The 24,116-nt window shown below is 41.1% G+C and overlaps 1 protein-coding gene across 1 annotated transcript in view; it reads right to left on the bottom strand.

The window, feature by feature from the left end:
- Nucleotides 1–23,276, bottom strand: part of LOC114052010 (probable G-protein coupled receptor 139) — a 47,653-nt gene extending 24,377 nt beyond the window's left edge. The window contains exon 1 of the mRNA XM_027874422.1: nucleotides 23,156–23,276. Within this exon, the coding sequence (XP_027730223.1) occupies nucleotides 23,156–23,276 (121 nt within the window). The remainder of the gene's footprint in view (nucleotides 1–23,155) is intronic.
- Between the last annotated feature and the right edge of the window lie 840 nt (nucleotides 23,277–24,116).

Genomic DNA, 24,116 nt, shown 5'->3' with positions numbered 1-24,116 from the left:
ATCCTTACCCAACACAGCTCCCAAAGTGATCTTCTTAAAGTGCATATATGACCACATCACTCTTTTACTCAATGAACTCCACTGGCTTCCTATGGCTTTTGATATAAACTCCTCTGGCTTTTAAAGACCTTTCCAACCTAGCCTGAAGATATCTCTGGAGTTTTACTATATTTGATTTTTCTTCTTGGATGCTTTGATCCAGCCAAACTGGCCTTCCTTTTGTTTCTTACACACAGCATTCTATCTCCTGTCTCCATGTTTTTGCACTGGCCATCCCCAGTGCTTGGCAATGTATGGCCTTCTAAGCTTTAGCCCACGAAATATCTTACTTCTTTTGAGTCACTGCTAAAACATCACATTCTCTATGAAACCCTTCCTGACCAGCCAGTTGTTAGTGCCCTCCCTCCCTAACAACCCTGTATAACTTTATCTTGATTTCTCACATGTATGTATATGTTATCTCCTCCGATAGAATTTAAGCTCCCTAAGAGAGGGACTTCTGCACATTTTGTATCTGTATCTCCAGTAGCTAGTGGTTAGGGAACTAGACCTGTCAGGAAGACTTAGATTCAAATCTGGCTCAAATGCCTACTAACTATGTGACCCTGGGTAAGTCGCAACTTCTATTTTCCTCAGTTTCCTCTACCATCAGATGGGGATCACAATAATAGCACTTACCTCCTAAATTAATTATGAGGATCAAATGAGTAATATTTGTGAAGTGCTTAGCACAGTACCTGGCCTACTAGGCATTTGATTAATGTTTGTTTCCTTCATTCAAGCATACAGCAGACTGTGGGCACATAGTAGGTGCTTACTAAATGCTTGTTGATTTACTGACTAATCAATAATATTAGGGAACAAAAGCTAGACAGACTGAGTGAATGCTCCATTTGTACCCCTGAATTATTAAAAGATCTAGAAGAAGGTTTCCCAGCATGTTTGGGTGGGTTTTTTTACGATAGTTTTAGGGAAAGACTAACAAGATTGGCAAATGATGAAAAGTCAAGGGGTTGGAGTCTTCATGGGGGGAAGAAAACACCTCCATCAGAGAAAGATCCACAAATCCATAGGATCACAGATTTAAAGCTAGAAGGGACATTGGTCCAATCCCTTCATTTTACATATGAGAAAACTGGACCTTGATGAGGTTAAATGACTAAGGTCACATGAGTAGCAATTAACAAAGCCAGAATTTGAATCCAGGTCCTGTCACTGCAAATCCCTCAAAATATTAAAGTAAGAAATGAAGTTAAAGTAGATACCAAGGGCATCTTTGAAAAGGAAAAGGAGTGACAAAAGTAACATGCAACCTTGTTGGTAGGAATTTTTCAGGAAGGAAAGAACACCTCCATCTACTTTGATTTGGTGATGATTCTTTGCATGTCATGAGATGTACACATGTGCATGCATGCAGGTAGGTAGGTGTGTGTGTGTGTGTGTGTAAATGGTGCAGGTCTGTAGTATATAAAATTCAGTAAAGTGTTTTGATGATTCAATATTCTGGATTAGAATTGAGTTGCCACACATATCATATAGCATAATGGAAAAAACACTGGAGAAATTAGAAGCCTTGGGTTTGAATATTGGCTGGGCCATTTAGTGCTTGTGTGACCTTGGACAAATCACTTTCTTTTTGTGGGTTTCACTTCCCTCTTCTCTGAAAAGAGCAGTTGGGGGTCCATCCAGCTCTAAGATCTTTTGGTGACCAATTAAAAAAATAGTGTAAGGATAAATGAATGTTCTTAGCAACCAACTAACCAACAAGCATTTATCTAGCACCTACTATATGCCAGGCACTGTGCTAGCTGCTGGAAAGACAAAGACAAAAAGGAAACAGTCTAAGGCAACATAATATAGTGGAAAGAACATTGGCTATAGAGACAGAGGATCTGGGTTCAAATCTTGCCTTTGATACTTACAACCTGTGAGGCCTTGCGCAAATTACTTATCTTTCCTTGGCCTCAGTTTCCTCATCTGTATAGTGAGTGGCTTGAACTAGATGGCCTCTGAGCTCCCTTCCAGGAGTAGATCTAGGATCTTATGACATTCTATGGGGGAAACGATATGTATAAATATAAATAAATGCAAGTTAATTTCAAAGAGGCATTAGTAGCTAGGGGAGGATCAGAAAAAGCCTCTTACAGGAGGTGAATGTTGAGCTGGGATTTTAGGGCAGTGAAGGATCTTAACATGCAGAGATGTGGAGGGAATGCACTCCAGGTATGAGGGACAGCCTGTGCCAAGGCATGGAGACAGGACTGAGGAAGAGCAAGAAGAACAATTTGGCTAAACCATTAAGGGGAGTGATATGTAATAAGCCTGGAAAGGTTTGTTCCCACATTGTGAAGAGATCGAAATGATCCTGGAGGGTCTTCAGAAGGGAAGTAACATAGTCAGAATTATGCTTTATGAAAACCACTTTGGCACCTGAGGATTGGCTAGCATTTATATAGCATTTTAAGGTTTGCAAAGTACTTTATCTATATTATCTCATTTGGTCCTCACTAGAGTTCTGTAAAGTAGATCATTTCATAGATGCGGATATTGAGATTATGCCCAGATTACTTGATTAGGATCATTCAGGTAGTAAGTGGAGAAAAGTTTTGAACTCAGGTCTTCCTGATTCCAACTAGCACTTTCTGTACTGTACCCCCTAGATGCTTGTTTAGAGGCTGGGACAGAATGGTGAGGGAAGGGAAGAGAGACCAATTAAGAGATTACTTGCAAAACAGAAATAAAAGGTAGGATTGAGAAGATTTAGCAACTGGTTGACCATGGTGGGGAGGGGAGAGAATAAGAAATCAAGAATGACTCTGAGCCTGTGAATCTGAGTGACTGGAAGAATGGTGGAACAGGGGTATGGTGCCTTCAACAGAAATAAGAAAGTTGGGAATAAGGATGGGTTTTGGGGAAAGGTGATAAGTTCTGTTTGGACATGTTGAATTTGAAGTGCCCATGGGACATCCAGTGAGAAATATCTAACAGGCAGCTGGTGATGTGGATATGAAGCTTAGCTATATAGATATGGAAATCACCTGCATAGAGCTAATAATTGAACCCATAGGAGCTAATAATAACATTGAGAGAGAATGAGGAGAGAGAAACAGGCCTAGGACAGAGCCCTGGGAGATACCATATTTTGGGGGAGGATATGGATGAAGATCCAGCAAAGAAGACTGAAGAGAGGTTGGAAAAATAGGAGGAAAAACAAGAGTGAAGATTGTAAGGTCAGGAACTACATGTAGGATTGGTCTAAAATAATAAAAAAAAATTAATTCATTCCTCTTTCCATCCATCCACCTATCTATCTATCTATCTATCTATCTATCTATCTATCTATCTATCTATCTATCTATCTGTCTGTCTGTCTATCCATTCATTAATCTATCTATTCATTCATCTACGCATTTATTTATTCATCTATCTACCCATTTATTTATTCATCTATTTTTTATTTATTCATTTATTCATCTTTCCATCTATCCACTGATCCATCTATTCTCTCATCTATTTATCCATTCATTAATTCACTCATTCATCTATTTATCCATTCATTCATTCATCTATCCATTTATTTATTCATTTATCTATCTGTTAATTTCTTTTTATTTCTTTTTAATTTAATTTCAAAATTCTCTCCCTTCCTCCTCCTCTCCCCCACCAATTGAAAAGGCAAGAAATATGATATACATTTTTTCTAATAACAACTTGTAAAGACAAAGTACTTTGAAAGACCTAAGAACTCTGACCAACCATGATTCCAGAGGACTGATGATGAAGCATGCTATCCTATTCCTGTCAGAGAGGTGGTGGATTTAGGATGCAGAATGAGACATACACTTCTGGATGTCACCAGTGAGGGAATTTGTTTCACTGGACTATGTGTATTTGTCACTACAGTTTTTTTTTCTTCTTTTTTCAATGGAGGTAGAGGTGGTGGAAGGGAGAGAAAATAAGTACTTGTTTAATTGGGGGAAAAAAGTTTTAAAAAATCTCCAGAGAAACATTCTCTGCTTGTGGTAATTTACTTGATACTAACTCAGGTTTCTATAACACCTTCAGGTTTATGAAATGCTTTTCTTACAACTACCCTGAGTCAGGTGGTACAAGCATGATTATCCCTATTTCACACGTAAATAAACAGATTTGGAGAGATGAAGTGACAAGCTCCAAATTACACACTAAGAGGCAAAGTCAGAATTTGAATTAAGGTCTTTTTTTTTTTAAGGCAATTGGGGTTAAGTGACTTGCCCAGGATCACATAGTTAGTAAGGAACTAAGGTCTTCTGATTCCAAGTCTAGGTCTCTTTTTACTACATCAAACAAATATTACTAATGTTTACTAATAATACCGTTATTCTTGTAAATAATAATAGCTTCATAAATCTAGAGATGGAAGGGACCCCAAACACCATCTTGTCCAACTTTCCCTTCCTTCTTATTTTACTGAGAAATAAACTGAGGCCATGGAGGGTGAGTGTCTTGCCCAAGGTCATGCAGTTAGTAAGCATCAGAGGGAGGATTTGAACCCTCCATACTTCTGACAATGGTTAGTGCTCTTTCCACTGACCCACAGTGACCTTCATTTTGTTCAACCTTCCCTTCTCTTGTTCAGCCTATTTTCTGTCCTCTCTGCTAAACAGCTATGTGGAACAGTGGGCGTGGAGTCAGGAATACATGAGTTCAAATCCAGCCTTAAGACCAGCTGTGTGACCCTGGGCAACTCTGTCTCCTTCAGTTTCCTCAAGGATAAAATAATAGCACCTGTCTTCCAGGGTTTTTCCAGACACAGTGTCTGGCACATAGTAGGTGCATAATAAATGTTTGTTTCCTTCCTTTGTGGTATCTTTCCAACCATCATAGCAAAATGCCTTCTCTCCATCCTACTCTTGGAAAGCAAAAGCTATAGTTGTGGGGAGAATCAGTGAGAGCTATCTTCATTCTCCTTTTATTGATGAGGGGAGAATCTCCAAGAAGCTGTTAAATGATGTCAGAAAATTTCTTATCATCACATAAACACCCACCAAGGTGTTTATTTTATTTTATTTTAAAATTTTATTTATCATATATTTATTTGTTATACATTATTAACTAATTAATATTATTGACATATTATCTATTATTTTAGATGAATGCCAGGGGATACTTTATTTCTCTCTGGGTCCAACATTACAACTGAGTTCTCTTGGACTCTACAAAACCAAAGGGCCACCTGGGTCAAATGACTGCAACATCAGCAGTCAGGCAATGTCATCTCCAGACAACAGGCATACCAAGAAGAGAGTAGTCAAGCCCCATTATTCAGAGACAGCAATGTGGTAATTTTCTTCAGTAGGAGAGATTGTTTTTGTTCATACAGTGAATGCAGACAACAGAATGACATTCAGGTCAAGGAGACGTAATTATTATGGAAATGGTTTATTAGCATTTGGCAACTTAAAAAAAAAACCCAATAACAACCCTAAAGTCTGTAAGCATCATGAGGAGGGGGAGGGGCAGAGTAGTTTCTAACAACATTAACTCCAAATTTTGAGTTTTGTTCATTTTTTAGAGATGTTAAGGAATATATTTTCCCTTTAGCTTCATGTATCACTGTCATTGGGAAAAGAAAGCAGATCCTACCCATGTGGCTTACAGTACTCAAAGAAGACACATAAATCAGTCTCAGGTCTGGGGGCAAAGCCTTTGTCTGTTGAAGGTGTGTCCTTGCCCATTGACTTCTACTGTGATTTTGAAGATGCTCTGTTTTCATTTGGGAATATATCTTCTATGTCTTCCTAACATTCTAGCCATCTCTAACCCTTAGCCTTGCAATCAAGTAATAATAGGTAACATTTATATAGCACTTTGAAATTTGCAAAGCATTGCACATAGGTTATCTCATTTGATCCTTACAACCACCTTGGGAGGTAGGACGTTTTATAAATGAAGAAGGGCTGAGGCTGAGTCTGGTGAAGTGATTCGCCTAAGGTTACAAATAAGTAGTTAATGAGCCATTAATGAAAATTTAAGCGAATTTAGGGAGCTCTCTATTTGGAGGAACTCTAATGTAAATTCTTTTTTTTTCATTTGATTCAATTTAATAATTTAAAAAATCCAGTGTCTATTAAGTGCTGGGGATTCAAATAAAAAAACAAAATAATCCCTGCCTTCAAGGAACCTATGTTGTGTGTGTGTGTGTGTGTGTGTGTGTGTGTGTGTGTGAATGTATTGGGAGGATAGACATACAGTTTAAGTATAATACATACAGGCTAGGAATATAAGCTCTGAGAATTCTTATCTCACAGATGAGATGTGTCCCCTAGCAAGGCTACATCTGATGTAAGTTCTTATATTAGCTCTTCTCTCCTCATTCTCCCCATCGCCTCAGATCTGCTTTGTAATTTTGAATGGGCGAGGGAAGGCAGAACTTTGATTTACTGAGTTTCCCTCTATTTATATAGATTGGCACATGTGTGGCAACTTAGAGAGTATTGCCAAACGTATTTAAAAAGTCAAATGACTTGTCCAGGGTCAGAATATGTCAGAAGGAGGACTTGAACTCAGATCTGTCCTGACCCTGAAGCTAGCTTTCTAGAAAGCTGCTATGCCACAGTGCAACTCTTTGACTATTGGACCTCAGCTGGGGTCACCTATGGAGGAGAATGGGAATTTTAGGTATGCTTTAGGAAGACTTCTTCCTCCCCCTGAACTCGCATTAGAAATGCTAGGTTACCACAGATCTAGAACTTTAAAAAAGTCAAATAGGTTAGAGTTGAGGAGAAGAGGGAATTCATCTACCTGGTCTTACTTAAAAATAATTTTAAATAATTAAATCACCTGCTTAAGGAGAGGGAAATGGGGACAACTACAGAGCCATCAATCAGGGAAGACAATAGCCAAAGTGCCTGTAAAAGCAAGGGCTGTGGAGACCAACCAAAAACAAAATTTGCAAGGACAGAGAATGTTCTGAGATGTGCTTAGCATTGACTTCTGCGGGACTGTGAAACACACACACACACATCCACAAAAATAAACAAACCCACTAGATTCAGAGGTGGCACTGGGCTTTCCCTTTATTTAGCCTTAATGGTTGGCATAGAAATCACAACCACCCAGATCAAGAACCTGAGTTCTCTGACAAGAGCTCTTGCTATAGCAACTACCTCTCCAGCAGCAAACTTAAGCCTTGTTGCAAATGGAAAAAAAACCCCAAAACACCAACAACAAAAAACAAGTACTCAGTACCTGCTCATCAGTGATTTTTGGCTACGACCCTAATTTGGTTTGTCTGCTCTGTAGTTGGCCACAGAAACCAATCTGGGTTCTCTGCATTCATGGGATGGGGGGAATGTTATTTATCTGCATTCACAAGACACCTGGCTTGTCCAGGGTCAGAATATGTCAGAAGGAGAACTTGAATTCAGATCTGTCCTGACTCTGAAGCTGGCTTTCTAGAAAGCTGCTATGCCACAGTGCAACTCTTTGACCATTGGACTTAGCTGGGGTCACCTACGGATGAGAATGGGAATTTTAGGTATGCCTTAGGAAGACTCCCTCCTCCCCCTCAACTCCCTTTAGAAATGCTAGGTTACCACAGGTAAATTTCATTGACTAAACACTTAGGAAAGGTAGCATGAAGTTGTAGATCAAGAACCAGCCTCATTTGGCAGGTGAAGAATCTAAGACACAGATTGTCCACGGTCTTGTCCATGGTCACATAACTAGTATGTTTCTGACCTGGGAATTGAACCCAAGTCCTTTTGACTCCAAACCCATACTTGGGGCTTTATTATTCTTCTCTTAAGCACCTCTAGGACAGATCAGGGCAAATTAACTTAATTAGCCCTACTTTTTCTTCAGAGGGAAATAATTTTTTTAGTAAGTATAGTGCAACCCATGTGTGAATTGAAGCATGACTCCTGACACTGTAGACTTGGGTACAATCATTGGTGGGGGTAGGTGTCTTTCAGAAATTCTCTTTAGCTTGTATACCACTCAGGGTTTCTTTTGGGTCCAATAGAATATGGTTTGTATTTCTCTTGAAATAGGTCCTTAGCTCCCCTGCAACAACCCAGGCTAACAGGAAATTAAGCATAGGAGGAGTTTTATTTGATCTGATAGAAAACACAAATAGGTTTATGTAGAAACTCTTCAACAATCAGGAAAACTCTCTTTTCTTTTCTTGAGAACATCAAGTAACCCTCCCTCTGCTGGATCTCATGTTTCCTTAGCACTTACCAGTCACAAGACTTACAGTATGTGTGAAAGGATAGCTATAGTTTGCTTTTCAATTAATGTGATTCCCTGCTATGCTGATTCCTCTTTCCTTTCAGCACTATAAAGATGGTGTAGCCTATGGACCCTCTCTTTAAGGCAGAGATGCCTGGCCTCCTTTTTCACCTTCTTCCTCCAGCTAGAGAGTGGAGAGCTCCTCCTAGAACTTCTATTGAAGCAGGGTACCCAAGTCAGCTCTTCATTTCCCACCCAGCTCACACCTAGATACTTCTCTATCATTCCTCTTTTCAACTTCCTTTTGTGTATTGTATTCCCTCGTTAGACTGTATGCTCCTTGAGGGCAGAGACTGTTTTTGGCTTTTCTTTGTATCCCCAGCCCTTAGCATGGTGCCTGATACTTAAATGTTTGTTTACTGACTGACTCCCATTTCTGCTTCAAATCCCTTTTCTCTCACTGAGGCCCAATCTCTCTTTCCTCATGACTTACCATCTGACACTGGCCTTTATGTATCTGGGATTTCCTGGCAAGACTGCATAGATTTGTTCAGGCCTCCTTCTAGGTAGGCGGGTATCTTTATGTCTCCATATTTGACCCTCTGAGCATTGTGTGTGTGTGTCTCTATCTGTCTCTGAGTTTATATCTGACTGTCTGCTTCATTCCATCTCCTTTAGATGGCCAAGCTGAAGGTCTAGGTCAGGTATGGGAAATCTAGCATTCTAGGAGCATCCCTTTGGGGTTCCTCATTGCTATTGTCATTTCTGAAGCTATCAATTTCATTCAGTGCTGGTAAAGCAATGAGAACTCAAGACAAGAATTCTCACCTTTCTAGGGAATTAATATGCCATTCAGGAGAACAGAGGGGGAAAGAATGACATTCCTGGCCACCCTCACTTAGTAAGACGTGCCTGCTTTGTCAGCACTGGCAGGAAAAGAGGTTATCTTACAATCTCATAACTTAAGATAGTTATATAGGACTGAAAATAGTGCTTGTCTTTTTCTCCATCAACAACTGTAGACCAGACCTGAAAAAGTTCACCTAACAAATTCTCTATAACTCCCTGGAGTTGCTTAGCATAATGCCTGAATACAGAGTAGGTGCTTAATAAAATGTTGATTGATTGATTGATTGATTGGATGGATCAACCTGGAAAACTTGACTGTTGATGGGAACTCAAACTTTTGTCACCTGTTTTGAAGAGGTGCAATGAAATTTAGTCTTTCTCTTTCAGAATAACCCTGTTCCCCCACCTCCCTCTATTCCATCTTAAGCTATAGTACCATTATTGGGTTGTTCTTGGAGAAGTTAACCAAAGAGTAGCACTGATAGTTCTTTGGAGATAAACTCTGCCTGTGTCCAACAATCCATGGAAGATGATTTCGTATACCAGCATTTATGGTCTCTGGCACAGATGTACGAACTCCCAAATATCTGTAGTGATTGGACTTTCCAAAGCTTCTATTTAATTAATAAGCCACTCAGAATCCAAATATCCCTGTCCCCTTGCAGAATATTAATTTGAAACTCTAACACATAGTGCAGGAAATTTGACATAAGGTTACTTCATCTAGAGAGAGATTTAAGGCTATGGGGTGAAGGCTTTAATTCTAAAACTGTGAAGTAAATAGAGCCAAGAAAATAATATACACAATGACTACAGCAATGTAAATGGAAATAATTACCAAAAAATAAAAAGTGAATGTTGAAAAATTATAATGAACAAGCATGACTTGAAAGAAGTGATATGAGAAGACACTCCCACCTCATCCTTTTGCAGACATGGGAGGTCCACAAGTGTACATTGCACCCATTTTCAGACTTTTATGTATTGATTAATTATGCTGATTTCTTCTCTGTCTTTTTTTTTGGCTTTAAAATACTTTTTCTTAGGTGAGGTGGCTTTCTGGGAGAGGGAAGGAGAAGAATACTGGGGAAAAACTATGGTGATATAAAAATACATCAATACAAACATTTTACAATTCTGAAACTCAACATATTCATATTGATCTTCATGATAAGAAGGCAAATCAACTTTTTAAGAGCAGGATAATTTTGTTTCCTCCCTGTCCATCTTATTCCCATAATCTATATGTTTTTGAAGTTTTACTGTGGGAACCATGTATTTAATAATGTCTAGATGTTAATCATTTAATCACAGATTTCAAGTGCTAGAAGAGAACTTAGATATCATTGAGTCTAACCTTTCACTTTATTTTGTAGATGAGGAAACTGAAGATCAGAGAATAGTGACTTTTTAGTTAGTAGCAAAGTCAAGACTAGAACCCAAGCTTCTGAAATCTAGATCTCTGTCTTTTAGTGATGCCTTTCAATGTATTTTAAGGACATATACCCCAGTAAGATCCAATCATAGAATCTTGGAGTTGGAAGGGACCCCAGAAGTCATCTAGACCAACCCATATTTGAAGTAGGAATCTTCTTTACATTCTTGAGAGGTAATTGGTTATCTCTCCTCTGCTTAGTGAACTACATAGGAGTAAAGGAAACCGTCTTATTGAATAGCCAGGGAATCTTAAAAGGAATGGGACCATGGGGCACCTTTATTTCCTGTCACTGCTATGGTGCAGGAGTATCCTGGCTATGCTTCTCACTCCATGAACTTTGACAACATGATGCGTTCTCATTGGAACTTCTTTAGCCTCTGGAGTCTTCTTACCTGGAATATCCCTTTACTCCGCTGGCCCCCTTCTCTCATTGGTGAGTTTCTTTCAGGCCTTCATGTGGGGGATGGCTAGCCATGTGTCATCCCCTTCTCAGGTGTGTTTGGACTCTATGAATTTCAATATCATGCCTTCTCATGGCTGTATTCTCTCTATCTCCCTTCAGCTCCCTTTTATGTGCTCTTTTTTCCCCGTTAGAATGTAAGCTCTTTGAGGGCAGGTACTGTCATTTTTGTTTGTATTTATATTCCCGTAGCTTAGCACAGTTCCTGGCATCTAGTAATTCCTTAATAAATGCTTGTTGCTTGACTTGTATCAGTAGACGGTACTAGCAAAGAAATCAGGCAGGCACAAGATGCAGATGTTGAATGACATTATCTATGTGTCCTTTTGCCAGACTGACCCACGAGTAGTTTCTAGTCCTAGTCATAGAAGTTGACAGAATCAGGAGCTGTTCCAAGAACAAGGCCTCTTGGATCCCCAAATCTTCTCTTATTCCTATTGCCTCCACTTTTTCTCCTCTCTTTGTGTGCCTTTGGTAAAGAATAAAAGGACCAATGTTGAAGCATGCTACTCACTCCCTCACAGAGAAATGATGGACTCAAGGTGCAGAATAAAACACCCATTTTGGGGACATGGCCAATGCAAGAATTTGTTTTGTTTGGATAAGGATATTTGATATGAAGATTTTTCTCCAACACCTTTCCTTCCCCCACCCCCAACCTCTCCAATCCCCACCCAGGGAAGCCTTCAAGGGGAGAGAAAATTTTTGTTAATTGAAAAAAAATAAGAGGCAAAACAGACCTCTGAAAATATTCTTCCTTTCTTGTATAGCAGGGCAATGGAGACTTATTTTCTGTGGCAAAAGAAAAAAAAGGCCTCAGCACTTGGTGATAGGAGGCTCTGAAGATGGAGAAAGCAAATGAGTCTTGAAGAAACAGTGTTGTTTCACCCTTGAGCAGGAAGAGAAATCTTAGGGAAAGCTGGATGAAGAGTGGGACACAGGGATGATTGAAGGAGTTTGGCCAGTTTGAGGAATTTAAGTGGAAAATTTGATTTGAGTGAGAAAAGTGTGAGAGAGGTGGAAGGTGACCAGCATGTCTGATGACTTCTTCAGCTTTCCAGAGGTCTGTTGGAACAGTCTTGGCCTCAAGGAGTGTCTGGAGTGGACGGATCAATTGAGGGGACTTTCCTTTGGGAAGAATGATAAGAGCAAAGTTTCTGTTTCTCCTCTACATGTCCCACCCCTCATGTCTGACAGGGCAGATGTTAAATCCAAAGTTTTCTTATTTTTTAAAATTTGTTTACATGTTTCTTTAATTAGTCCTAATGCTTGTTTAGATAAAGTGACTGATCATAACTGCTTCTAGTTTATATGTTTCATGATTTGTGAGTAGATAGTGTCAAGGAAAAGGACACAGATGAGAAAGAAAAGGGCATAGAACATGGACCCTTTCTGTTGTAATTGTAGCTGGGGGCCCTGGAGATAATGAGAGAGAATCTAATGGATTTCATATTTTATAAAATATAATTTTCCAAAGCAGAGCAAGCAGGAATCCACTTTTTTTTCAGACCAAAATGAGAGCTGAAAATAGTAAAATTATCTCTGGTAGGAGAGGGCAAAATGGCTGTTGTGGTCATGTAGCCCTTTCTCCCTTTGTTCCCTCTTGCCAAACTCACAGAGACTCAATCCCACCCTCTGCCCAACTAGAGAGTAGAACACATCGAGGAGGAAAAGAAGAGTGTTTGGAGATTGAAAACACTCATTTACCAAGGGTGGGAGCCAAAGGAGAGAGGGTGAGAATCCTACTTTTCCCTTCCTTAGTAGTACAGCAGATGAGTTTTTTGCTTCATGCAACAAACCCTTAAAACCACACTATTGTAACTGGAAAAAAGGTACCTAGGGCAGGTGGAAAGAAGTAGGTGGTGCAAATAATAATAACTGACATTTATATATTACTTCAAGGTTTGCAAAACTCTTTATATACATTTTCCCTCGTTTTCATGACAATTCTGAGACTGGTACTACAGGGTTTGGGGTTTGTTTGTTTTAGACTGGACCTTTTATATTATTGATATATTTATTATAAGAGAGTTCCTGTTGAAGAGCTTCCTCTATTGTAAATTGTAAAATGGCAATGTAACTTTTTGAAGTAGAAGGTTGGCTGCATCTCTGAGACGTTGAATAACTTGCCCAAAGTCACACAGACAGTCTTTGTTGGGGACAGGATTTGAATCCCCATTTTACTAATCCTGAGGCCAGCATTATTAATTAATCTACTACATTATTCAACATGTTTAAGTTTATTTTCAGGATGGAGTCAAAAATGGTACTGTCTTTGAAAAATGTTGATCAAGTTTGGTTTGGGGAAATATGAGAGTGATTTTCCTATATTTTGATGGGGATTTCCATCTAATTTTCACTAACCAAAGAATTCTTGAGATAGAAAGAACCTTGTCTAGCTTCCTGCCTTCAGGCAATGACAAGCTAGGTATATTGTAGACAATCACAAACTATGTATCTGGAACTTGGCATCTATTGTATTATGAGAGAATCAAGCTTTCAGAGCATAAATGATTCTCCTGTCGTAAAAATATCCCACACTCCTCTTCTATAGCCCTCTGCTGGCAACCTAACTATTTGGCCAACAGATATACAAAATCTTGGGCTCTGCTCTGAAAAGATTTATAAAATATTAGAGCAGAAAGGGAACTCTGGTGAAGGAATATAGTGCCCTTGACTCCCTTGATATGACCAGTAAGTTTCCTTTCCAGGTCTCCTTCCTAATCACATCCCCCTGTTCTGTAGTCATGAGGATATTCCTCCCTTATAGACTACCAAGGGTCACTGGTATCGCAATGCTGCTGTGGCCCATTCTCTCAGTCAAGCTGACCAGACTAAATGCCTTCCATTTGTCAAATGATGGCCATGAAGGTGACATTTCCCATCTTCCTTCACTATGCAGTGATATTGCAGGGAGGCTCAGTCTTCTTTTAGTTGCCTAGACTCTGAAAAAAAATGACAGCTCGGTCATCAGTGGGAGTCACCAACTGATAGTACCAGGATGAGAATTTTCTTTGTGCCTCAGGTTTTCTCCTAAAGTCTCCTTAGATAGAGTTTTCTGACTTTTGCAACAAAAAGGTGTCCTTGCTAGGAGGACATCCTAGATTCTCTCATTTCCGTTTGCCAACCTTTTTCCTGGAGGGTAAAGATGGGGGTGGGTAGAGGGCAGGAAGAAATGTTGTAGGAAGGAGGGGGTGTGACAGGTGTGCTTCTGTGCATAATATATGAAGTATGGTGATAAAGTAATGTTATAGTTTTTTAAAATAAACATACACAACGTCCTTGACTGTTAGAGCTAGAGGAGACCTTAGAGTACATTTAATCCAACCCTGTCATCATATAGATAAGGAAATTGAGACTCTTGGCATTTAAATGACTTACCCAAGGTCATGTAGTCAGTTAATAGCAGAGCTAGAACTGGAATGCAAATGCTGTTTTCATTATATCAAAAACATTCTGAGCTTCTCTTTGGAAATTTCCTTCAGACTCTGTGGCATACTCTGTTTTAAAAAATTATTGTCATTATTACTAATAGCAACCATATTTTGCATATGTTGAAAATACTCTTATATATTATTGTTTTTGGTTGTGTATGTTATCAAATTAATGACCTTGATGATGACAAATTCATCATCCTTTGTTGGTGACTTTGGGAAACAATGATATTTATTGAGGGCCAAATGTAGTAAATAAGTTAGATGATTACGCCAGATCTGGTCTTTTTTTTTTCTCCAGGTTTGACCAAAGTAATTAGACTTTATTACAAATAGACTCATTTACTTTTGTAACTGGTAGATTTGTTCTGAAGGCAATTCCCACAGAGGGATTCCAAATAAATTTCAAACAATGGCATCCTTGTTGGAAAAGGAGACTCCTTAGAAAGAGTCACAACACTCATCTATGGACACATGCATTTAGGTATGCTTATCAAATTTACCTCATTGCTGGATAGTTATGCATAAAGGAATGAAGGTTTGAGTGATGGATGGGTCACCCTCCCCTCCCCCAGATGTGTCTTGCCAAGTTCACAAGTGTTATCGGATAAAGGTAGACTAGGTTAATAAGCACTGCCGTTTCATAACAAGCAAGCCAGGGACTAAATTCGTTTTTTGTCTTCCAGAGTCTATTCCCTGTACCACAGGACACCTTTTACTTGTTTGTTTGTTTTTTTCAGCTACTGCCCTATTTCTCCACCTTCGAGGGATGATATTCATCTTCTTTATTAGGGCAGGTGATGTTGCTTGTACTCTTTTCCATGGAGTTGTGCTGATCAGGCAAAGGAGTGCATGGGAACAATTGGAATCTAGCCATCGTCCATCTCTAGCCTGTGCTGTGCTGTGCTGTGCTGTGCTATGATGTGTGTGTGTGATTCCCTCTGTTCAAAACAATTTAACTGATAACTTGCCTTTCACATTAGATTAGAATGAAAAGAAATGGATTTAGCGATATGTTATTCCCCTGACCCTGCCAATAAACAACACTTTGGCAAACCAGAAGAAAAGTTAACCCATGATATTTAGGCCTTCATGTTCATGGGCTTCAGCCTGTTTCCTCCCTCCAAACTAGGGATTAATTTGGTTTATTTCCATAAAGGTCAGGGCCAGATGTTTCTCCCATTCTACTGGCTTACAATATATCAAGCATATTGAGACTCCAGTGGGTAGCAGCAAGGTAATTAAAAAACTTAAAATGTGTTGCAGTTGAGAAAGCACCGACCTGGGTGTCAGGAGATCTCATATCTAGTCCTGACTCTGCTGTTATCTAGTTGGGTTTATCACTTGACCTACACTATATCATCTATAAAATGAGGCGGCTAAACTAAACAACCATTAAGGTCCTCTCCAGCTCTAAATTACTATGGTAATTATGACATTTGGTTGGTGCAAGGGATAAAGTGCTGGATTTGGGCTTTGGGAAGACCTGGGTTTGAATCCTATCTAAGACACTTACTAGCTGTGTGACCCTGGGCAAATCACTTACTTTCTATTTGCCTTAGTTTCCTCATCTATAAAATGGGGTTAATAATAGTACTTACCACCTAGAGCTATTGTGAGGATCAGATTTTATATCTATTTACTATCTATCCACATATTGATATATACATACATATATCTACTTGCAAACATTAAAGTGCTATATAAATTTCAACTATTATTAGTAAATCATTATTTCTTCCATGGATGACCTTGGACAAGTTACTTTACCTTTCTGAGTTTCCTTGTTTGAAACATGAAAAATGAAGAGGGGGCAGTCAGACTAGATTAATATTTCTTCCAGTTGGAAAATTCAATGGCTCTGTGATTTAAAAGCTGCTGGTCCATGATGGACCCTGCTCTTGAGAAAATAAACCATGACTTACTTTCTAGAAAAGTGAAACTTCTAGGCAATTCTAAAATACACAAAGTTATTTTTTCTCTTAAAAACCCAGTACATTCTACCAAGCAACCCCAACCCCCCAATCTTGGCCTATTTAAAGGTATAGTTCCTGGCTCTTCCCACATTTCTTTGTGCTGATACAAAGAACTATCTCTGCCATGGTATAGAGTAGGAGTTTTTGGCCTGAGGTCTATGAACCTTCAATAAGTTTGTGGATAGATTTCAAGGGGCCTGTGAACTTGCATGCGGAAAAGATTATTTTCAGTAGCTTCTAACTGAAATTCAATATTTCTATCAATTATGATTTAGGCAACAATTACTCTGAGAAAGGGGTGCATAGGCTTCACCAGACTGCCAAAGGGGTCCATGAGGCATGCAAACAAAGGTTAAGAATCCCTGATATAGAACAAAGCCCTATAGAGGATTGAGGTGGTGGTGACAGTGGAAAGAGAAAGGAGTATTATGGGTTTGTGTTAGGAATCCAAGATACAAATTGTAGCTGTAAAGTTAGGAACTGGAGTCTTGGGTTCTAGGCATGGCTTTGCTGCTGGTGTGCTCTATGATCAGGGGCAAATCACTTCCCAGAATGACTCCCCTCGCCCCTTTAGTCTAAACACTTTGCAAACTCATATCTGAGACATAGTCCAAAGCTCACCCTAAGATATTTCATGCTATTCAAACTTTCCTGGATTATTCCAGTTCACTGAATCAGAGTTACAGTTTATATTTCTTTCTTAGACACATATTTCAGTTTCTTTTTTCATTCTCCCACCCCAACCCTCATGAACCTGGCTCACTCTTATTCCTTATTTGGTGTCCCACCCATTTTTAACCTATGGATATTCTGGGATGCTCTCTGCAGTGACTTCTATATCAACATCACCTATATTTTGGGGTATAGGACCGCTGGCAGTGCTGATGTTAAACTCCCTGCTCCCCTACCCCCAAGGCAATATGAGAAGTGATATGCCAAAGGTGGAAGAACAGCTGCTACCTTTCTTTCTTTGTTAATGGCCTCAGCTAGTCAGTTTAGAGGTAAAATTTGTCAGTTTCAATCACCAGATGCATTTTGTAACTTCATACAAGGTTAAACAACATCTGATCCTTTCTACAGGTTTCACTGAACCAGATACAACTATTTGAGGTCAGGGAACAGTAAGCTCATGCGCCATTCTCCTAGTATTTTGGAATCTTGCTAGAACAGGGTGCATAATAGAATGTAGCTTAATATAAGGCAGTGTAGACAAAGCATTGAATTATCAGATGTCAGTGCTTGAAACAACTAGGATCACAGTTCTGGAGATAAAAAGGGACCTCAGAAGCTGTCCAATCCAACCTTCTCATCTTCAAGATGAAGAAATGGAGGCTGTGGGAAGGGAAATGACTTGTTCAAGGTCACAAAAGTACTAAGTGTCACAGATGGGATTTGAACCCAAGGCCAAATCCTTTGACTCCAGAGCCTCTTTCCTCTTTGATAAGCTGACTCTCTAATTTGATTCTCTCATTTTGCTTCTGAGCCCCGGCGGTAAAGTAATTTAGCCAAGGTCATTCATGGAATAGGCAACAGGGCCTAGATCCAGGTGCCCAACATTCTGTCTTCTACACAGCTCACCTGTAAGGCAGCTTTATGAGAGGGTATGTTGCAAATCTTGTTGGAGGGAGGTCCTATATTAGGAGAATCTGTTCATGATGTGAGACCAAGAACAGCTTTACAAGTTGAAGCAGCAAGCAGTGGATTTAGGATTTTGCCATATGATACTGCATGTTGTTCAATGTAGTGTCCAAATAACTTCTCATCTGATCTTAGTGAAGAATGTCAGAGGATAAAGCAGGTACTTTGTGTAAATATGTAAGTAGTTCAAGCATCCACGATGTCATTGTTTTCCTCACTATAGGTAGAAGTCACAGTTCCTCAGGGACTGTGTAAGTAGAAGGGCTTCAAATGCTACTTTGGCCCAAACAATCTGTTACTTGGATGATCTCACATTGAGCCTCGGAATGTAGCTAGGGCTAGCTTTTGGATGACATATAGTGTGTCTGGCATTCTAGATTTGGGATTGGGAACACCTGAGGTCAAGCATAATCTCTGACACTTACAAAGAGCTCTGTGGCCCTGAGGCAGCTGGTGGCTTAGTGGATAGCATGAGACAGAAAGAACTGAGTTCAAACCTAGCTGCAAACCTTTATTAGTAGTATGATCCTAGGCAAGGCACTTACTTAACCTTTGTATGACTTAGTTTCTTCAACTATGAAGTGTGGATAATAATGATACCCACTCCCAGGGTTGTTGCAAAGATCAAATGAGTTAATATTTGTAAATTGTTTAGCACAGTGCCTGGAACACAGTTGGCATTTAATTTTTCTTTCCTTCTTTTCTTCTCCCTCTCCTTCCCCTCCCCTTCCCTTCCCTTCCCCTCCCCTCTCCTCCCTCTTTCCCTTCCCCTTCCCTTTCCTCCCCTTCCCTTCCCTTCCTAACCTTCTGTACCTTAGTTGACTTATCTGTAAAATGGAGATATCTGCAGTTTCTACCTCATAGGATTGTTTGAGGCTCAGATGAGCCAACATACATAAAATACTTTATAAACTTCATAATATAATATAGAGAACACTTAGCTCTGATGTCAGAGATCTAGGTTCAAATCCAGCTTTGGATGATTACTATCTTGGTGACCTTGAACAAGTCACAGATCACTGGACTGGTGAGGTTTCTTGAGGCTCTCACTTTTTGATCCTAAAATTATCCAATTTTCAGCTCCATACTTGAAACCTTTCCAGTTTGTTTGTACTGACTAGAACTTACACATGCCTTTAAGTATACAAGTATCTTCTAATAACTCCTAACAACCACCCCCTTTATTATTAAATAACTGCATTGCCCATGAATATTGATTGTGTACCAATAATGGGTTTCACAACTGTAATCCATGTGAAAAATGACTAAAAAATGACAAATGGAGGTTTCTATCTGGGTAGAGGGTCTTTTTAAGTAAATTTTTTAAAAGTTATGTATCAGCCTTATTTCTTGCTGTCCCTTCCTTATTAGTAGTGTCCCTTTAACTCTTCTCATAACATACTTTTCTCATTTTTCCTTCATCTATTTTTTCTTTCTCCTGTAGGCCTAGTCTATGTAGCCAACTCATGATGGCTTCCCTTCTATTTGGCATAGATTGCCAACTTAAAATCTTTCAAGTAAGTTTGGAAGAGGAGAAGAGATACATATGGAATTCTAGTGTGGACCAGCTGGCAGAGTAGATATCTTCTCATGAAGACAATCTAAGGGATTTGGGTTAATTTACAAGATTTTTTGTTAGTAAGGTGTTTATGGCATTGGAGGCTACTTGCTATAGTTGAGAAGGTTCACATCCTGGCTCTGCTATCCACTACTTGTGTGACCTTGGGTAAGTCACTTTGACACTCTGAGCCTCAGTTGCTTCATCTGTAAAGTGAAGGAGTTGAACTAGATGAATAATAAGGTTTCTTCCAACTCTAAATCCTGTGAGTATGTGACTGGCATCATAGATCCTAGGGAACCTTTGTTGTTGTTGTCATTGTTGAGTCATTCAGTTGTGTTCAGTTCTTCATGAACCCATGGACATGGACACGCCAATATTGTCCATGGGGTTTTCTTGACTAAGGGAACCTTAAAGGCTATCAAGTTCAATCTCTTCATTTTACAGATGAGAAAACTGAGGCACAGAGAAGCAATTTGTCCAGGATCACACAGCTAGCAAGTATCTGAGATGGGAATTGAACCCAGGTCTTCTTGAGTCCTGTACCCTATGTATTATATCAAGACATTTCTTAATTATGTGGCCTTTCACAGTCCTTTCCTTCCATCTCTTACAATGTTGGACAGTTTCTGGAGAGGACTGCCCTCTCCTTCCAATTACCATCCTATTTCCCCTTCATGGTAGCATAGCTCACACCCACTCCACATTCAACTCCAAATTCCCATAAACATTTCCTACTCACAGTGCCATGCTAATTTGGAACACTTTGGGTGAGCCCACTGCTGGGAACAGTAATTCAATTAAAATCTCAGTTTTCAACAATATCATCAAACCCTGTGGTCTGTTACTTTACACCCAGCTTAACTGTGTGTTCCTGTCAGCTACAGAATAATGAGAGTTCTCTAATTGAGGGGAGGGAGGGTATTACAGTGAAAGTCTCAGTAATAGGAGTAATATGCTGAGCTAAGTACTTTTTCTTTGCCTCTGCCTCTTCAGGCTCTTCCCTGGCTGATGGGTGGATCTGGTCTGTCACTCAGCTCCTAATAACCACCTGCCTTTTCTGTTAAATAACTCTAGTGCCCATGAATATTGCTTGTGTATGCATTGTGGGCTTCACAACTGTAGTCAGTGCAAAAAATAACTAAAAATAACAATGCTTTTCCCACTCAGAGACATGACCCTTGAATCAGCCTTGCAAGCAATTTTCAAAAATCACTGGACCGTGAAATTTGCACGTGCCCCATCCCCATCCCCCATTCCCTGCGGCCACCCCCTTTTTCATCTGGCCATATCTACTCTCCTCCACTTTGCCTTACACAGCCAGGCTGGAGCAGACACCTTCAGAGTTCCCTTCCCCACCCATCAGTGACTCCCTATAAAATAAGATGTCTAATTTTTCTTTTCTTCCAAATGCCTCATTTTTACTCATCCTTTTATCTTGTTTCTTTCAGGCTCTTTGCACAAGGCTGGCTGCTGGTTGGAGAGGGGGGAGAGCTTTCACTTCATGGTCCCCCTACCTCCTATTTCTGTTTGGGCAAGTCCTTGCTTTTGAAGCTTCCTTAATTGGCATCAGATTCAGATTCTGAAGGTCTGAGCTGTCCAGCATTCTCTCACCTAGAGACACAAGTCCCCATTTTTGGCACCATCACCTTGGGATGACATTCTGTCCCTTCAATTTCTAAAGATGATGTAGCTAAAGGAGAAAGGTAGGAAATGAGGTGAATGAGGCTAGCCTGCCATCCTGAGGGAGAAAATTCTGAGGTTAGTAAACTATTACTCTGTCTTGGCTATGTATACTTTGGGGAGAAACAGGAGATTAACGTTTTCTGTTTTCCCTCTGGCACTTATTGCCACTGGAAAACTCAGTTATCAAAAGGTGCATCAGGAAGGAGCAAGGGAAGCCCAGGAGAGAAAAATTTGTTTGCTGGGTAAGAATTACTCCATGTGTGCAATAATTACAATATATGTTCTCATTTGCCCGGTCAGACAATAATTTGCCTTCTTTTTTTTCGTCTAAGGTAGGAGTGATTAATTCTTAACAATCACATTGTGGAGTTTCACTTAGATTCAAGAAAGTGGAGAACCTTGGAAATGAGTAATTTTTTTTTAATGGCTACCCACTTCAGTGGAACAAAAAGGAGACAAGATAAAAACAAACAACAACAGTGATGATTGATTGAGACCCTCAGTGCTGTTTGAATGCATTTGGAGGGTAATCTCAAGAATCAATCAATTAACAATCAACAAGCATTTATTAAGCACCTGTTATGCGCCATATACTGTGCTGGCTGGGTATACAAAGTGCAAACTGGAACTGTTTCTGTCCCCAAGTAGTTTACATTCTATCCAGGGTAGCTTGTACATAGTCTCAGTTCAGGCTTTCTTCTTTCTCCTCCCCCACCCCCCACGCCTTCCCAAGTACGGTTGTAAAGGACTGATCTGTGGCTAAAGTGTATATGTGTATGGGGGGACGGAGGTGCGGTTGTGAGATTTCCGATTCTTGCTGAGCCTCTTGAAAGGAATCCATCAAAGGAGGTATCCAAAGTGCAGTGGGCTCCCTCACATAACGGATCCGAACATAAGAAAGAAAACCCACACTCCTTCCTTTCAGGAATTCTGTGCGAGTCTCAACTACGCTTTAGGTAGAAGATGGAGAGGGTTGGGGCAAAAGAATAATCTCCACAGCGCTGCCTCCGAGGACAGGAAATTAGAAAGAAAAGCGAAGCCAAGGGGCAAGGACGGTGCTCAAGGAGACTGTCACCTGGGAGGCCGTGGTGATATGTGTGTGTGTGTGTGTGTGTGTGTGTGTGTGTGTGTGTGTACGTGTGCGCGCGGGCGCTCTCATCATTTCTAAGACAGATCGCAGGGATCCATCCCATCCCCCTGCTCCCAGCCCCCTCCCCAACCATTCCTTAGATCCCCTACTCCCTGGGGGAACAGTAGTTCTGGAATACTAAAGGACGGACAGAGAAAGCACGCTTCTCCATCCTCTCTCCTCAGAGCGCAATATCAGCAGTGTCTCCTTCTTGATCTTGGACTTGATCTTTGGGTTGTCAGGACAGCCTCTTGAGAGCTTGGGGGGCAGGGGTCTGGACAACCAGAGGGTGCAGGAAACTGACTGTCCCAACCTGGGCTGGAAGGAGGTAGGGGACAGGATGGGCAGGCGCCTTCGCATCCCTCCCCTGCCCTTTACCAAAGCAGCTGTCCACAATGCTCCAAGAGCAGTGCACCAGCTGCAGGCACGTCCCAGGTGCTTAGTGGGTATCAACTTTCTTTCCCAATGGAAATCCCTTCGCTGCCTTTGGGTATAAACTTTTCTGGTAGGATTAGCTGGGGATGGGTGGGCTGGGGGAGTTGGTGGTGAGAGTTCAGGATGGTGGGGAGGGGGGGGGACTTCGGTCATACCGCCACCCCTCTCCTCGCCTCGCAGTTGATTTGCCCCGCAGCCCTCACGCATCTTCCCTGACAGTTCCCTCTAGGAGCTACACACAGGCACGCAGACACCCTGACACCTGGACACACAGACCTACACCCCACCCCCTCCCATCCTATGTCTTACACACATATACACACGCACACGCCCCTTACCTGGCAAGCCAAGGCAGAGTAGGAGGCTGTAGTAGATGACCGGCACCAAGCCCAAACCGCAAGCATAGCGGTTATGCGAGAAGAGCGAGCTGTTGGCGAGATGGAAATGTGTGTGCTCCATGAGATCCGGGGAGGGCTCTCCGGCGCCAGGGTGCGCGTCTTAGCCGCCTCCCAGCCCGGTTCTGGCTTCCAGCCTCCAAGCAGCCAGTGTAGCGGCAGCGGCTGCTGTGGCTCTTCAGCGCCTCCTTCCTCACAGGACCTCCTTCTACCCCCCACCCCCGCCCCTCTCCTGTAACTCCTCGCTCCTTCCCCACCCCCTCCTTCCCTTTCAGCCTCCCGCACCCGCCCGTCCGCACCTGCTGTGCGCTGGAGTCCCCACTCTATCTTCCCGCTCCCACCCTACCCCCAAGTAGTCTGCAGGGGCACAGGCTCGCTGTGGGGTTTTTTTGGGGGGACAATAGGGGATAAGGTAGAGGATCCCCGTTATCCCTCCTCTCCAAAACCGTGACTGATCAGAATGGGGATGGAGAAGAGATATCTCTTGCTTTTCGGGGTGGTGGAGGCACTTGATTCTCTTGTCTCTAAAACCTAGAGAGGGATTCCGAAATGTCCCTTCCTAGCCCCTTCCAGTCCTGAGAAGAATGGGGGAGCTGTTTCACTCAAAGAGCAGGCAGACTGGAGTTGACAGGGAGGAGGGGGATGGGCTACAAAGGAAAAGGAGGGCTGAATGTAAGGACAAAGTGCTCCCTTTCCCCCCAGGAGGGGCTTGATGTGGGTATGACCTGTAATTTCCAGCAGAGGCTCAGGTGGCAATGAGAGTTGAACACCTCTTGTGTCCTCATTTTGCCTTCCTCTTCCCCCTGCTTTCCCCAGTTCAATGTGCATCCAGAATGGCTAATCTCCCCCCCCCCCCCCCATTCTTTCCCCTCTCTCCCATCCACAACAGGCTTAAATCTATTCA

The sequence above is a fragment of the Vombatus ursinus genome, unplaced genomic scaffold, assembly GCF_900497805.2.
Source record: "Vombatus ursinus unplaced genomic scaffold, bare-nosed wombat genome assembly UNPS02014807.1, whole genome shotgun sequence".
Taxonomy (NCBI): Eukaryota; Metazoa; Chordata; class Mammalia; order Diprotodontia; family Vombatidae; genus Vombatus; species Vombatus ursinus.
The sequence above is the reverse complement of the archived record's forward strand: the minus strand, read 5'-3'. Positions and strand labels throughout refer to the sequence as shown.